The 17,871-nt window shown below is 42.5% G+C and overlaps 1 protein-coding gene across 2 annotated transcripts; it reads right to left on the bottom strand.

Annotated features, from left to right (window-relative positions):
* Positions 1-3,400: 3,400 nt before the first annotated feature.
* ZKSCAN7 (zinc finger with KRAB and SCAN domains 7) lies at positions 3,401-17,334 on the bottom strand. 2 transcript variants are annotated; one of them, XM_082725038.1, is made up of 6 exons: positions 17,126-17,334; positions 14,479-15,010; positions 10,256-10,424; positions 8,688-8,779; positions 8,230-8,356; positions 3,401-6,450 (listed from the first exon to the last, which is right to left on the bottom strand). In XM_082725038.1, the coding sequence occupies exons 2-6, from the start codon at positions 14,890-14,892 to the stop codon at positions 4,997-4,999; spliced, it is 2,256 nt and encodes a 751-aa protein (XP_082581164.1). In that variant the 5' UTR covers positions 14,893-15,010; positions 17,126-17,334; the 3' UTR covers positions 3,401-4,996. The 2 variants fall into 2 exon arrangements, with proteins under 2 accessions (XP_082581164.1, XP_082581165.1); XM_082725039.1 differs by having other exon boundaries at positions 3,401-6,447; positions 17,126-17,302.
* Between the last annotated feature and the right edge of the window lie 537 nt (positions 17,335-17,871).

The following is a 17,871-nucleotide window of genomic DNA, read 5'->3' as shown; positions in this document are numbered from 1 at the left end:
AATACCCTAGCCCAGTTGTTCTCTAATTTTAGAAAACATAAGAATCACTTGGACCCATATTAAAAATAAAATTCCAGTGTCTCTTTTTCAACTTGTTGCTTTAATCTATAAGTGTATTTTTTTTCTTTCTGACAGAAATTTATTCATCCAGTCTAAAACATCACTAGTTAGAATCTGGGTATTTTGAGGGTCACAATTACCTAAATATTCAACAATTTCCTTCTTTATCATGACATCTGCCAGCCAAAGATATTCCAACTCATATTTGGGTAATTGAAGTCAATATCCAGTTATTCAGGTCCTTATTTTATTGATCAAGATGGCTGCAATTCAATGCTTCTGTTTGGGAACTCAATATTTTTGAGGATATGTCTCTCAGATTATTAGAAAGGATCAAAAGATACTTCAAGTGATATATGCACCCCTATGTTAATTGTAGCATTATTTACAATAGCCAAGATATGGAAGCAACCTGTGTCCATTGACAGATGAATTGAGAAGCTTCTTGCTTGGGGCAGAGCATGTAAGGCACACCTCTACCTCTGCCCCAATAGAAACTGTTCACAGCTTTTACTCTAGGTTATTGTTCTGGGCAAATCAGAGGCCCCTGAGCAGATATGCATCTTCCCTTGTTCTTGCAGATGGTTGGAAATTGCCCAGATGTTCCTGGTCCTGATGTTAAAGTGTCCCACATGTCCACTCTTAAGAGGAAAATCTATAAAAGGATGAGGTGAATTGTCTAGAATTTCTCAAGTGGCTCTCTATCAAAGATCTCTTAAAGAAAAACCACGACTATTTCATTCTTCCAGTACTACTCACTAGGATATATATTAACAGAAGATGGTCATAGTAAACACATAGCTTAAATTAGAGAATAGTTATTAGTGGTTCTATATTTAGAATCATGACAGCTTTCATCACCACCTTTTCTATAAATTGCCCCTGTAATACACCACATACATCTCAAATCCTAGGGGCACCAGTGGTGTGGTTCCCAAGGTAGAGCTTGAATGTCATCGATCTTTGCCCATTGCCTAAGCAGCCTGAATGCTGACTGCAGAGTTTCACTGGTGGTCCCTTCTTGACATTAGGGCATACTCTATGGCTTGCCAGGGTCAATAGAGGTATGATAAAATTGCATTTGTTCTGGCCCCTCCTCCCCTAGGAAGCAACATAGACCATCTCAGTAAAGGGATATAGCATTTAATTGTTCTGAAATGGGACTCAAAGTATATAATCAATGTATACAGTCTATAATGGCTGGGCATGTATACTTATGCCCTATGTTCTTGAACATGCAGCTGTGATTACCATTCCTCATTATATAGTTCTGTGATTACTTTGTCCAATGATCTAATTGTAACCAAATATTGGATAATTACTGGCTTTGTGCATTTCCACCCACAATCCATATGGCACCAAGTTGAGAAACTGAATATACTGTAAATGCATCACCCATACAGAAGACAGTGCAACAGGGAGAATTTAGTGGAAAAGCCTATTAGACATCAGAAAATGCCACCTGTACATTCGTTCTTAGAAACTTTTAAGTCTATGGACTGGGCCACCTAAGATGAAAGACATTGTTTTTAGTCAGCCAACAATTCCTAACAAAGCAAAACTTGAGGAGGACTGAGAAGTCAGAAAAGGAGGTAGGTCATCACACATTTCTTTCCTACTATAGTTTCATATAAAGCATTCACGTGCCTTAAAAGGAGGTCTGTACCTCATTCTTTGTCCTGTGCATACATTAGTAGGAAGACTGTTGTGGTTCAGTAAGGAATATTTACATTGTCCTATCCTAGGGCAAATACTTGCACTATTAGTTACTTAGAGCCAGCTGATATAACACTTTATTTGCACTCAGCTAGGACAAGTGGTTCCACAAAGCCCCATCAGGCTAGAACATGTACTAATACTAGGGTCAGGGGATTGTTTTTCCTGATGAAGCAAAAGCTAACTTGTGGCTACTCACAATTTGTCCCTAACACCTAGAGGTTTTCAGGAATGTATCCTCTGTAGCACTCCAGGAGGTTAATGCCTTGACAGAAATGTCTCCCAATGGAGAACAATACTCAGCAACTTCTTAGTACCCATAATCTTTTAACTTTTCCTACTGAATTTAAAAGCTCAATAATTACTAGCCATCAGGGAGATTCAAATTAAAACTACATTGAAATATCACCTTACACCAGTTAGAATGGCCAACATTACCAAGACAGGAAACGTGTTGGAGGGGATGTGGAGAAAGGGGAACCCTCTTACACTGTTGGTGGGAATGCAAGTTGGTGCAGCCTCTTTGGAGAACAGTGTGGAGATTCCTCAAGAAAATAAAAATAGAGCTTCCCTATGACCCTGCAATTGCTCTCCTGGGTATTTACCCCAAAGATACAAATGTAGTGAAAAGAAGGGCGATCTGTACCCCAATGTTTATAGCAGCAATGGCCACAGTTGCCAAACTGTGAAAAGAACCAAGATGCCCTTCAATGGATTAATGGATAAGGAAGATGTGGTCCATATACCCTATGGAGTATTATGCCTCCATCAGAAAGGATGGATACCCAACTTTTGTAGCAACATGGACGGGACTGGAAGAGATTATGCTGAGTGAAATAAGTCAAGCAGAGAGAGTCAATTATCATATGGTTTCACTTATTTGTGGAGCCATAACAAATAGCATGGAGGACAAGGGGAGTTAGGAGAAGGGAGTTGGGGGAAATTGGAAGGGGAGATGAAGCATGAGAGACTATGGACTCTGTAAAACAATCTGAGGGGTTTGAAGCGGTGGGGGGTGGGAGGTTGGGGGAACCAGGTGGTGGGTATTATAGAGGGCATGGATTGCATGGAGCACTGGGTGTGGTGCAAAAACAACGAATACTGTTATGCTGAAAATAAATAAATTTTTTAAAAAGCTGAATAATTAGAGTTGGGGATGTACAGTATAGGTATGGAACATTTTCTTTCTGTGCATATAAGAGGTAAAAGGGCAAGCGTCCAGCTCCTAGTACCTATACCATCATATTTGACCACTTGAACAAGTTCCTGGACATAAATTCAGTCTGATTTTTAAAAGTAAAGTGGAGTCCTTTATGCCACTGTTTGACAATCCAGTAAAAAATGACTTCTAGATATATATTACCAAAATTTACAGAGGGAGAAACCTAGAGTACAACCATTGAAGAAGAAGAAATAAAAATGTTGCTAAGGATACATCTCTCCCAATTCCTTCTTCCCAAAAAAAGGATCTAACTACTACTTTCAGCCTTCAATGAGTAATTCCCACATTATGCAAACTCCTTCAGAAAATAAAAGAAAAATAAACTCCAAATATATTTTGAAAAGCCAGGAAAACCTCAGTAAATTCAACCTAGTCCTCTACTTAAAAAAAAAAAAAAAAAAGTCACCACAAACAAATGAATTTTATTCCAGGACTTCAAAGTAATTTCAATCATTTATAAAATTAAAAAAAAAAAAAGCAATTTACAAAAATAAAGAACATGACCCATAAAATTATACCACAGACTTTTAAACAATGATATAGAACTTGCAACTCTAAGAATAGTAATAATTGCTATAATGGTACTAAATGACAAGTACTGTTCTAAATGCCTAACACTGATTAACTGATTTTATCCTAACATAGCTTTACTTTACAGATGGAAGAACTGACACACAAGGAAGCTAAGTAACTTGCCTAGGGCTACACACCTAGAAACGTGGAGGAGCCAGGATTTGAATTAGGACACTAGGCACAAAATCAGTCTTTTTAACTACTGTACTATCTTTCTTTTTCTAAAAACAGAGAGATATCTGGTTGGCTCAGTTGATAGAGCATGCAACTCTCGATCCTGAGGTCATGAGTTCATGCCCCACATATGCATGGAGCCTACTTAATGAGGACCCTGTATGTGATATCCTACAATGAGATACCACGTCCATCTTTTATTTTTATTTTTTAAATATTTTATTTATTTATTTTACAGAGATCACAAGTAGGCAGAGAGGCAGGCAGAGAGGAAGGGAAGCAGGCTCTCCACTGAGCAGAGAGCCTGATACAGGGCTCAATCCCAGGACCCTGGGATCATGACCTGAGCCCAAGGCAGAGGCTTTAACCCATTGAGCCACCCAGGCACTGCCCCACTTCCATCTTTAGAAGCCTCTAATCTGATTAGGGTGGGGAAGGGGATCTCACACCCAACTTAAAGATGGTGCAATTTAGAGCAGAGTTTAAAAAATTTATTAAACAACTACTATGAAAATTATCTATATGCTAAAGAACAGATACCATACCTAGCCTTAAAAAGCCTACAATAAGTTGATATGAAAGTATACAAATACACGTTAAGTTCAGAATAACCGGCAAGATAATTTAACAACAGTTGCACGTTGCAGCACCAACTAATTGGAAGCACTGAGGTCAAATGAATAGAAGTTTAAGAGGGAAGAAAAAGCATTTTAAGAAGTTCTTTCAGAAATGAGAGGGCTCTGGAAGAATCTAAGGGACATAAATTAGTCAAGAGGAAAAAAAAAGGTTTTATATGTAGGGAACACAAGTGATAAGGGCCTGAATTATAATGGAAGTTTATAAACTATATAGGGAGAGCCTTAGACAAGAGAAAGGAAAGAATGAATCCATCTTGCAATATGACCTATGTAAGTGGTAAAACTTAGGAGGTGGAGTAGAATAAGAAGCATATAATCTCTGTCCTTGAAAAGCACAAAATCTGATTATAGGATGCAGAACTGAAAAATGGGTTTGATTTTTTTCAACAATTCAAAAGAAAGAAAGAATGAATGAATAAACAAGTACATGAAATGTGTAGTCCTTACTTCCCCCTAATGGCAGAAAATGATTACACTGTGACTCCCACCCTCCCACCTTCATGACTCACCAGGAAACATGTAAGGATTAGTACATTTTGATGAGCAGTTTTAAGAGAGACATCTTTAAAAAAAAAAAAAAAAAAAAGCTTAATTAATTCCTTAGAAAATCATCTTAAGAAACTGAGTGAGCCAGACCTGAGTGCTTCTCTCCAATGTGAGTTCGCTGGTGGTGATTAAAAGTGGAACGCTGACTGAAGGCTTTCCCACACTCAATACATTCATAAGGCTTCTCTCCTGTGTGAACCCTCTGGTGCACAATGAGCTGCGAGCTGTCACTAAAAGCTTTCCCACAATCACTACATTTATAGGGTTTTTCCCCTGTATGGGTTCTCTGATGTACCATGAGACTGGAGCTGTAACTGAAGACCTTCCCACACTCATTACATTCATAAGGCTTCTCACCAGTGTGAATTCTCTGGTGAATAATAAGGTGTGAGTTTTGGTTGAAGGATTTTCCACACTCGTTGCATTTATAGGGCTTTTCACCTGTGTGAAGTCTCTGATGTCGAATAAGACATTTACTGAGACTGAATGCCTTACCACACTCATTACATTCAAAAGGTTTTTCTCCGGTATGAATTCTTTCATGGTCAACAAGCTGAGAGTTCTGATTGAAAGCTTTCCCACAATCACTACATTTGTATGGTTTTTGCCCAGTGTGGAGGCTCTGATGTCGAATAAGACATTTACTCCGACTGAAAGCTTTGCCACATTCATTACACTCATAAGGTTTTTCCCCAGTATGTATCCTCTGATGATCAACAAGATTTCTATTAGAACAGAAAGCTTTCCCACACTCACTACACCTGTAAGGTTTTTTACCAGTGTGAACTACCTGATGTCGGACAAGACTTTTACTACGAATGAAGGCCTCACCACACTCAGTGCATTCATAAGGTTTCTCCCCAGTATGGGTTCTCTGGTGGTCAATCAGTTGGGAACTCTGAGTGAAGGCTTTTGCACATTCATTACACTTATATGGTTTCTCACCATTATGGAGTCTCTGGTGTTGAATAAGATGGGAGCTGTGTCGGTAAGTATTTCCACACTCATTGCACTCATAGGGCTTTTCCCCTGTGTGGGTTCTGAGATGAACTATGAGTTGAGAGGTCTGCCTGAAGGTCTTACCACATTCATTACACTCATAGGGTTTCTCTCCAGTGTGGATTCTTTGATGCCCAGTGAGGTGTGAACTTCGATTGAAAGCTTTACCACATTCATCACATTGATAAAATTTCTGTCCCTTCAGAACTCCTTGACATTCAACAGCACTAGAGGATAGATCTGGATGTTTCTCAAGTTCATTATATTCATCACATCCATCCTTTGTGGATTTATCTTTATCTTCATGTGTTATTTTGAAGAAATCATTTTCCAGTCTGCTTCCTTCTTCCTCTGAGGGTTGCCCTTCCAGCTTTTCTAAAGTACCTTCACAGGCAGCTCCTGCCTCTAGTTCCTCAGAAACTATTCCACAGAGGCCTCCAGATGTCTCACCAGGTGACCCTGGTTCTTTAGAAACTTCCTGTTTTGCAGGACACTCTGAATGCTGCATCCTAGTCTCACCTGCTGCCAAAAGAAAGAAGAAAACAACTTTTATTCATTTCTTGTTCTGCTGTTGAAACAGAATCATTAGGAGTCTATGGACCTGAAAAAACCTTCACATTAGGAGACACATTAAGAACAAGAGAAAGATGGGAAATAGCTCAAGCTTTTTCTTCATGACAGAAAAAGAGGGGAAAGATGGTCAGTGGGGAGGATGGAAGAAAAGTTATTAGGACAGAGCTCTGTCCTGACAGCTCTTAACTGCTCCAGTTAATTATCCAATTAAAAAGGCAGTTGGAAGGCAAGATAGAAGACTGTAAAAGTGGTGTGATCTTACAGAAATCACTTAGTAAAATGATGACCTCTAATATCCTTTCTAATCCTGACACAGTATGGTTCCATGGTTCCCAGTAAAGATAGTGGGGACAGAAAGGAGAGGCAAATACCTCAAATCAAATATGGGAAACAGTATGGGAAAACACAACTAGGAAAAAATGTACCAAAAAAGTGATTCTCATATGTGAGGACAGTGACAAGATTCAGAGAAATCACAGGTTCAGAAATGCTGGGGGAGAAGTATTGTGGAAGGGACAGCAAAGTTCTTAAAGTGGAGACTCCCTTAGTCTCTGGTGCACTAGGCTGGTAGAAGTCAGTACTGCAAGTACTACATTCCTATAAAAATTAAGAAAGGGACCAATAATTTGAAACACAAGTTGAAATATATCTTTGGTATCTTGATAATCTGGAATCAAAGGAAACTACACAGTTGAATATTTCCTTTTGAATTTGGAAAAAGTGGAAGTAGCAAGCAATCAGTCATGTCTGAACATAAAACTGTTGGTTCTTTTAATCATATCTTAACCTGGGCCACAAGCCATCATGGCATTTCAGCATATGGAAAGTTATAGCTATCTGGCTCCTGGACTCCTAAGCCTATCCACCCTCTCCATTGTTGGCTACTGCGCTAGACTTGCCAACCAGAGAACCTGCCCTGAAAACACCCATTTCCAGGAAGCTGTCCTGCCACAGTTTTTCCCAAAGGGGAAACTGAGGCAGCCATACTTTGTGCTGAGTAACTGGTTTCAATATATCTCAGACCACAGCTGACTAGACCTGGGCACCAGGACCAAGTGTAGCTTCTCTGTATGTTACCCCTCATCCTCTCCTGTGGCCAGGGGCAAAGCTCTGTCCAAACAGAGATGATACTTAATGGCCAAACCACTCTTGGAGGCCCTCTCTAAGTAAAATCTGAGCTGGAAATAGGGCAAAATAAAGAAAACTAAATGAGGCATGGAGAGAAGCCAAGCCATTCGGAGCTTGAAGAAGTAGCTATGAGAGGATAAGAGATTCAGAGTAAAGAAAATGGGTGGCAATGGGAGGACAAAACAGATATGCAGGGAGCATTTGCCTTACATTCCCTGTCATAAAAATTATTTGCTATTGTTGTTGAGGGCCCTGTTTCCCAAAGGATGGTCTAGCTGGTGGATTTGATCAGAGTTTGCATTCACTCAGCCTTATTGTAAGTAATACAGTTCAGTACTTAAATAACATGAGTAGCCCCCATTCCTTACACTTCTAACCAAACCACCATAGGTCAATTAACGATGGGGTAAAGACAAAGTTGATAACTTAGGGCTGAGTGATGGGTACAGAGAGGTTCATTACAGTATTCTCTCTACCTTATCTCATGTTTGCAACTTTTCATGATAAAAAAAAAAAAAAAAGCTGGGAAAAAGTAGAATAGAGCAAAGAAAATATAAAGAAAAGAATGCAGACTGTATTACTGGGAAACAGAATCATTACCCATTGAGACCACGGTGCAATAGTTTTCCGGCATGATGCTCCTGAACACAGCTCTCTGACTGAGGGCCGGACCTTTCCACTTCCTCTCAGTATAGTCCACAGAAAGGAACTGGTACGCTGCAGATCCCTGGAATGACAAGATTTTACTGCTCAGGGATATTCCTTGGCCTGAAGAGCAGACACATCAGGGTACCAGGAGCCCAGGTGGGGCCCTGGTGGGTAAAGGGGTGAGGGAGGGATAAAAGTTGGGGTGACACATCTAAGAGGACAAGTCCAGCGCCAGACAGAATCCATGAACTCAGAAAGCAGGAACCAATTCCAGAGGAAGTAATCAGGAAGGTAAATCACAGGATTAATCTCAGAATTGGCCAGAGCCCTGGAGATGAGCGCTAGCTATTTCCAGGCTGCAGATTGGAAGCAGGGAATACAGAGTTCAGGGAAGACAGAGTTCAGCTCACCTGGGGCCCGACCATCTGAAGCACAGTTGCTGCTGCCTGATCTCCTGACTTCCCAGCTTGGAAAAGGGCAGGCACCTGAGAAGCACACTGAGCTGAGAGAGGAAAGAGAGCTATGAGGACAAGTCCTACCTTGGCTCCAATAAGGTCTGTATCCCAGGGAGTGGGTTCAACAGAACCTAGGCAGCTCCACACACTGCCTCTCATCCCTCTTCCATACACGCGTTATTCTGACTGTGCTGTGAATTTTCCATGCAGGTTTTACTCTGAGGGTGAAGAGGGTTCCCTGGTCCAACTGAGAATTACCCATTCCACCCAGCCCTCACTCGCTTCAAACTCTCTGAAGGAAGGTAGACTTGGGTCCACTTTCTCTCCCCATGGCATCAGCCCAACCTGATTTGCCCCTCACATTTCTGGGCCTTCATTCCGGATTTCCCTTCCTTTTTTTGGCTTCTCATTATGGACGCTGCAGGCGCTGGGCCTCAAAGCATCCCTTTTTGCTCTGGCAGAGATCTCACGGACTCTCAATGCTCTACTGCTGCTTTTTCAGTTCCAGCTCTCTTCTAGACCCCCATTACAGACTTCCAGTGGCCTACTGGACATTTCATTTGGGTGTCCCTCTTTATCTTATATTCAGTCAAAAATGGACATTTTTACCATCTTTCTTTCCTGACTTTCTGAGTTCCACCAATGAATCCAACTATTGGCCAGACCCCATAATTCTCCTTCCTCTTACTGTCCCATGAATTCTTCCTACACAATGTATCTCCTGTCTCTCAATTTCTGTTCCACTCATCATTGCTCAGGCAATGACCACCTCACATCCATTCTGGCACACTGGTCTCTTACTGAGGCCTCCAACCACTGGTCTCACCATTCATCCCAGACACATGCATTAGAATAATTCTCCCAAAATACTGTTTCTAACACATCAACGCTCATTCAGCAAAATTTTCCTAACCTCAGTTGTTAGGTCCTATTCTAGCAGACCCTGTGCTCCCCAAAACAGTTCTTCCTCATTTCACCTCAGTGGGGGGTCCAGGGAACCCCCACTTAGTCTTTATTTATATCCTACCACTTTTCTCCCTGCTTCAATTTGTTCCCCCATTTTTCACAATCACATCCCACAGACACCTCACTTGTGAAGCCTCCCCTACCCACCCAGACCATAACAATTTTGCTCAATGTTTACAATGCCCATATTGCTTGTTTTCATGGCATCAAATACCTGGGGACAGATATCACTCAATGTATCTTACAAAGACAACTCTTCTTGCAGTTGACTGACTCTCTGACAGCTAGATAACAAGTTCTTTGAAAGCAATAAATGTGTACTGTATCTCTCTGGTTCTCAACAGTGCCTCAACCATGACATGTGCTAGACAAAAACTTGCTAAATACACAAATGATTAGAGAATAAGCAAAAGAAACAGACAAAGTCACTAGGAAATGAAGACATAGGGCAAGGCAGTGAGGGATTCCAATGAGATGGGCTATAGGGAAATAAAGGAAAGGAGACTTGAAGAGATAAGGGAGGCAGGATTTGAGGCCAGGGCTGAGGAGAGGAGTACCAGAGTGCCCAGTGCGGAGGAGCTGTATCCCTGGGTCATGAGGAGGCTCCAGGCAGGCGCCAGAGCCTGAACTCTCACTGAAGGATGAGGTAGGAAGAGATTCCTCTGTTGTACCCAGGGCTGTCATCTCCTCCAAATGCATTTTCTGTTCCTGTACAGGAGCTGAAACCTAAAGACAGGAATTATAATTGGAATCAAAAGAGCATCCTTCAAGGTCTAGAAACCCAAACCTCTAAGAAACACCCCCAGGAAAAGTCAGGAAAAGAACAGACAATGTCCTTCCAGACCCACCAGTACAGCCTACTGGGGGGAACACTGTCAAAACAGGATCTACAACTTGCCATCCTGCTTGCTATACTTCTGTTGAACCTCTTGGTAGAAGCCTGAAGCCCACATCATATAACCTTTCTCATTTTGTCAATTCTTCAGACATAAATTTGCTTATGAAGAACAATCTAGAAAAAGGAGCCAGAAGAACAATTCTACATACTCCTTATGGCCTTAGTCTACAGAAGAGACCAATCAGAAGTACCTAGAAAATCAAAAATGACAGGTGTATGTACCTAGGCATGCACATATAATGCTGAGGCTGACAGCAGAAACAAGAGCCCAGAATCGTGGCTGACAAACCTCAGGAGAGCTTTTCCAATTTCTCTCAGCAAACGTTCCTCTTCAGAGAAGCCATTTCTAACCACAGTGACAAAGTTGTAGTAGTCACTCTCTCTCAAATTACCGGATTACAGTCTCTATATGTCTTAACCCTTACATTATCTTATTTATGCCTTTATTGTCTATTTCTCCCCCAATGAAATATAAGCTTTTTGAGGGTAAGAACTCTGCCTTGATCACTTGCTCCTAGAACAATGCTTGGCCCAATGCTGGTGTTCTGTTAAAATTTGCTGATAATTTTCTCTTGATACTTTTTTTCCCCTCTTGATATTTACTACTAGTTTTTAGAGTTATCTGCAAAATCAGTATTCCGTATGTACTATCCCTCCAAAATAACGCTTATAAAAAGTCAAGTAAGATTAGGTAACACCAATCTTTAGAGACCTTGAGAACACCTCAGAGTAGAGGTATTTCTAACCCTTGCTTATTGTCATCAAACCAGCTCCTCACAATCTCATGGTTACTTTTTCACCAGCATTTGGAGCTGAAAACATAAAACACTATCTAAATGAATCATATTTATAGGCTCACTTGCTTGCACTGCCATGTACACAGTACAGCCTAGAGTGAAAATAACTTCATAAATCCTGCTGGATTTGCTCCATTGGGTTATATCTGCTGAGATCTAAGGGGACTCTCTCCTTTACTGTATGTCTCTTTAGCACAGTGATAGAACCAGAAGGCTCCCTGGAGTCTCCACAGAACAGTTCTTATAAATGGGTGTTACAGTTCTTAAATACAGCTGCTGTGGGTATTGGAAGAAGGTAGAACTTGGCTGCATCATGACAACACAACCTTGAAATTCACTAACAATTAAATGCTGGTCAGTTCTTATTCATTACCTAGGACTCAGACTCCCAGGTTTCTTTTCTTTTAGGAATGAAAACTCCATTCCAATTTTCATCTAAGATGGCACTCCACAGCAAGATACTAGGGGGGAACTAGTGGCTTAGAACCTAGAGTGCTAGAAAATTCTGATTCCCACACTTGGTAGTAATCAGCAATAACCATACTTCAGTTAAATCTCTTGGACAAAGAGAATATTCACTAATCACCATCTGAGATGAGTCAATTAATCTCTCTGTGCTTGTGTCACTTGTCAAATGGAGATATAATTATTATTTTTTTTTAAAGATTTTTTATTTATTTATTTGACAGAGAGAGATCACAAGTAAGCAGAGAGGCAGGCAGAGAGAGAGAGAGGAGGAAGCGGACTCCCTGCTGAGCAGAGAGCCCGACACGGGACTCGATCCCAGGACCCTGAGATCATGACCTGAGCCGAAGGCAGTGGCTTAACCCACTGAGCCACCCAGGCGCCCTGGAGATATGATTATTATTTTCATATTTTGTAAGCCTGCTAGGAACAAAAATAAGATATAGGATATAAAAGCATTTGCAAACTGCATGATTCTGCAGCCCAAGAGGGACTGCTCTACAACCCTCTCCAGCCCCAAAGTACACATATGCACATGCTCACTCCTGCTGAGCCAGTGACTCTGATCTGCCTTGATATTCCTTAATCTACTCCTGACAAACTGCCACAAAAAAAGCTTGTTTTATCCATTTAGCCACAAATACATTTTTCTGAGCCCATGGTAGGAAAGGTAGTCCCATTCTCATGTCTTCCACATCAGAAAAACTTAAGCAGACAATAAAGGCAGAGTAAGAAATAAAGTCCAAAGATCCTACTCCTAAGCAGGAGCCAATAGTGTGCAGCTGCTCTGTCAACTGTTAAGTCACTCTCTTGAGTTTGTGACTCAGTCACCTTTTTCTGAGGGTACCTGGGTAAAAGCTTAAGTTTTAATTGAGGGGGCATTCTCTTCAAGTTAGGCAAACAAAGGTGGGAAATAGAGAAATTCTCCTTTCCAGCCTCCTCACTAAATGGCACTCAAAAACACTTTATTCAGTCACTGGTCTCTGCCCATGGTTGAATCTAGTTGCTCTCTAGACCCTGATGATGACTGATTTATTCCTGTGTTTATTTTTGTATCCAAAGAAATAATGGTTGGCAATGGATTCAGTGCCAAATGGGTGGGCTGGTACTCGTGGAAAAAGGTGTAGCCCTCAGATTCCAATCAACTGGAATTGATTCCCTAGACATACATATTGTAACTATTTTTTTGGATACTTGGGAAATTTCATATACTGGTTTTCCATAATAAAGTGCAAAGGAATAAAGGTAGAGGGAACCCTAATTTACCTTCCTTGGTTAGTACGAGAGCAATTTTAGACTTATCAGATAGAACTGATTTAGGTGTCAATTTACCACTAAACTGGGTGTTGCTGTGAAGGTGTTTTGTACATATAATCAATATCCATGTTCAGTTTACTCTAAGTAAAGGAGATTATCCTAGATCATCTGGATGAGCCTAATTTAATGAGTTACAAAAACCTTAAAATTAGAGCTGGAAGTTCCATGAAAAGTAATTCTGCATGTAGACAGCAGCTTCAGCCTGTGCCTGAGTTTCAGCTGGCCCTTCCTGATGGCCTATTCTACAGATTTCCGACTTGGACTGCCAGGCCAGTCCTCATAATCACTTAAGTCACTCTGTAGCAATGCTATAGATATATATACAAATCTTAATATGTAATATATATCATTTCCTACTGGTTTTGCTTCTTTGGCTAAACCCTGACTGATACACATGGTCACAGAGCTACTTAGCTCTGTGGTCCTAGAAGCCAGATTTTCCACTGTTATCACACTGCTGGCTCTACAACTTTTCCTCTAATTTAAATTATCTTGGCGGGCACCTGGGTGGCTCAGTGGGTTAAGCCGCTGCCTTCAGCTCAGGTCATGATCTCAGGGTCCTGGGATCAAGTCCCACATCGGGCTCTCTGCTCAGCAGGGGGCCTGCTTCCCTTCCTCTCTCTCTGCCTGCCTCTCTGCCTACTTGTGACCTCTCTCTGTCAAATAAATAAATCTTAAAAAAAAAAATAAAAAAAAAAATAAATTATCTTGGTTTTAAATTTGAGAGAACCCTAGGAAACAGGGTAAACCAAAATGAGAATTAAAGAAAGAAAGAAAGAGAGGAAGGAAGGAAGGAAGGAGGAAAGGAAGGAAGGAAGGAGAAAGACCCCAGTTGGGTTTGCAAAGTTAGAAAAGAAACCAATGATTATGAGGCCCAGAAATGTCACCTCTCCTAAAGAACCTAAAATTCAAGAAGAGAGATAACAGACTCTGAGAAGTACAAGGAAGTAAGTAATGACAACTTCTCGAATGAAGGCCCATGTTATCAACATATGCAGAAATCTACTCCCTACCACAGTCCCTTCTAAACAGTGGGCAGATTCTCTACCTGCCAGGAGTACTATGTGGATCACCAGGTTGAAGCGAGGGTCACAACACATTATTCCAAAAGTGATGCACAGAGCTTCTCTGGGAATTGTATTTTTGTTCATGACTTAAAGCACAAAACTATTTCTTCCCTCTCCATGGAACTGGTTCAGGAATCCTAAGGATAAACCAACCTAGAGCCTATGGAACAGATAATGACTATTCCCAAGCTAATCCAGCCACTAGAGAAGATGCCATTCTGGACTCATCTGCTCACCTCTCCTATGTGTCTCTGAAAATCCTCCACCACAGCCACAGCCTCCTCGCCACTCTCAGGGTGATGCAGCTGCACCCAGGTCCGTAACTCCCCAGGCAAGATGCTCAGGAACTGCTCCAGCACCAGCAGCTCCAGGATCTGCTCCTTGGTGTGTACCTCTGGCATCAGCCACCACTGGCAGAGCTCCCGGAGCCGGCTCAGTGCCTCCTGTGGCCCAGACATCTCATGGTAACATAACTGCCTGAAGTGTAGCCGGAAAATTTCACAGACAGGAGGGTGGTTCTTTTGGAGACTACAGCCCTGACCCCAGGTCTGGCTCCCTGGCTCCTGCTTCATGGTCTGGCGTCCCTCGTGTTTCTGGAGAACAGCACCATTAGGGAGGAGGCCTAAAGTCCCCCTGCCTTGGGTGGTCATTGTGACCTCCAAGAAAAGCTTGTTTCAGCTGCAGTTTGTCCAGTTAAAATGATGCTCTGTAATTCAGGTCTCAGGAGCTGTTTTCAGAGTTGGGGACAGAGGGCAATGGGGGTGTCACCTACAAAAACATCAAGAGAGAAATCAGAGTCCCAGAGTGTTCAGCCCTGGGCTGACAACAGTTAAAAACCAAAGCTCCAAGGGTACCTAAGTGGCTCAGTTCATTAAGTGTCTAACTCTTGGTTTTCACTCAGGTCATAATATCAGGGTCATGAGAACAAGCCCCACATAGGGCTCGGCACTTAGTGCAGAGACTGCTCTCCCTCTCCCACAGACCCTCCCCCTGTTCGCATGCTCGCTCTCTCTCTCACTCCCTCTCTCTAACAAATAAATAAATAAATCTTAAAAAAAAAAAAAAAAAAAGTAAAAAAACTCCAGGAAGAAAAGCGGGGGAGGTAGTTTACAACCAGGGCAGTCTCTAAGCATCTAAGGGACTTCCCTTCTTAAATTTTCAGTGGCTCCCAGAATCTACAGGATGAAACCTTAATGTCTATGCCTAGCAGTCACAGTCCTTCATCATCTGGCCTTGGGTCCTGCTCTAGACATACCCTTACCACTCTCTCCAGGTACTCAGGCTAGAAAAGCTGCAATAATCTCCAAGTGAGGAATATGCAAGATGATCCAAAGGGTATATTAAGAATACATTAAGTTGTTATTTAGCTCCTATTTAGTCTATGTTTTATAATGTGTATTGAAATTTATAAAACGATACATATATTTAATTTATAAGTAAACCTATGCGGGAAGTGAATGCTCAAAGTTCTTCTATTCTCTATTGTGACAGAGATGTACAACAAAGTTTGGCACTAAAGCTCTGGAGACACAGCCAGAAGCCACATATTCTCTTATCCTCTTTGGATTTTTCTTCTTCAGCTTTTGACAAACTCTTACTCATCTGTCAAGACCGAAAACAAATACCCTTTCCTCCTGAATGCTTGCTTTCCTGATTGTCCTAGGCAGGAAGAAAGGTGGTAGCCTTTTTCTCTGTACTTCTAATTAAAACACAATTGTTTTAATTAGTTTATGCACAACTGGCCACTCACACCCTCTTGCTAGACAGCCACCAAAAAAACACAACGGAATCAGTAAATTCCAGACCTTTCCCTACTCTACCACCTCCCCTAGAAAACCTTCCTGATCTCTCCAGGCTTAGGTGTGATTACTGCCTCAGTGAGCCCACAGCACCTTTTTCATTCAAACCTCTACTAGAACACTTACCACACTGTGTTTGTGATGTACACTGCTGTCTCCCCCACTTTGGGGAAAGACTCAAAGGGCAGGGGAGGGGCAGAGGGCAATGGGGGCGTCACATACAGGTTCCAGTCCTGTGTGTGTGTGTGTGTGTACACAGCACACAGAGGTAGACCTTTAGTAAACGAATGAATGTCGTCCATTTAGCTGATACTGAAGCGGGGGAAAAGGTTTTATCCACTTAATATATAGTAAAACTCGGAGAATCAGTACCTTAGTGGAAACTAGGGCATCAATGATGGTCACCATGCATCTCAGTACCCTTGGTAAGCAACTCCCTAGGCTTCAATTTCTGTTAAGAAAGGAAAAAAGGGAGGAGGAAAGGAAAGCTGAAAAGAAAGGAAAGGAGGAAGGAAGGAATGAAGAGAGCAAGCAAGCAGGCGGAAGAAGAAAGAGGAAGAAGAGGAGGGGGAGGAGGAGGACGAGAAGAGCCTATTAACTCTGCTCTGAGATCCCCACACCTGTAAAAAGTTCTGATCATTTTCCTACTAGTTCCGAATGCTCCGCGGCTAATCTCTTCTGCATTTTTAGGTCTCCAAGTGACACTTCACGTTTTTAATTTCAAGACTGTGTCTAACCCACTTCTGACGCTACGTGCTGTCTCTCAGCGCAAGGCTGGGAAACCACCTACGTTTGGCGTTAAACCAGGGCGTCTGCGGCGCAGCTCACCTGGTCATGTCTGCCTTTTTCTCCGCTGTACCGGCAGACGCCATGCTCCAGGCCAGGCACCGCTGGTCAAGGGGACGGGACAAAGAGGCGGCTCTACAACTGCCGGCTTCAGAGTATCACAGACACCGCGCCACCGGCCGCGGAGGCAATGCGTGCAGCGGACCACAGTCGCAGATTAGGCCTGCGGGCGGCCGCGGCTCCAAGCCAGCGACCCCCGCCCGGGAAGCACCTCCCTCCCTGCCCCCGCTCCGCTCACCCGTGTCCAGTCGCAGCGACCCCTGCATGCGGGAAGCACCCGTGGCCTGCAGGAGCGAAAACAATGGCCGAGCCGGAAGCGAGAACAAGACCCACTTCCGGCCCCTCCAGGATCCCGGAACTCTCGGTGGCCAAGGTGGGCGCGCACTTCTGTGCTCTGAAGGGTGAGCTGGAAGGCAATCGCCAGTACAACCCACGATCGGGCTAGGCGGGGCCATCTCGGAACGGAGAGAGGGTGGGGCCTCAAGTGAGGTTTCAAGCTAGGTACCTTTTCCTCTCAGACCATTCAAAGTATGAGCTACCCATATGCACCCCAGCTCTGCCCCTACCCCTTCTGCTGATCTTGGGGAATACACCCAACTTCTGAGACCATTTCTGACACCTGAAAAATGTAGAGCATAACGTGTGCCTCACAGGGCTTTGAATGATGACAGAGATAACATATAGACACTACATAGCAAAAGGCCTGGTATATACTACATGTGATGCCCATGGCATTTTCACCCAATATGAGTTTCAGTGTACACGCATCTCCATCTTATTAATGAAGAAACAGGCCCAGTGACTGGTATTTTGGCTGATGGATGTGGTTAATCTTTCCTAAAGTTAAGCACTGGCAATCTGGAGTCCAAGGAGCAGATAAAAAGTGGAAGGGGAAGGGGACAACATAATCTAGATGCACTTGTCTAGTATCTGGTTGTCAGGAGCTACCCAGGTGGTCTTCACCTGGAAGAATGGTTTGCATAC

The sequence above is a fragment of the Mustela nivalis genome, assembly GCF_964662115.1.
Source record: "Mustela nivalis genome assembly, chromosome: 1".
In the NCBI taxonomy this organism is placed as follows: domain Eukaryota; kingdom Metazoa; phylum Chordata; class Mammalia; order Carnivora; family Mustelidae; genus Mustela; species Mustela nivalis.
The sequence above is the reverse complement of the archived record's forward strand: the minus strand, read 5'-3'. Positions and strand labels throughout refer to the sequence as shown.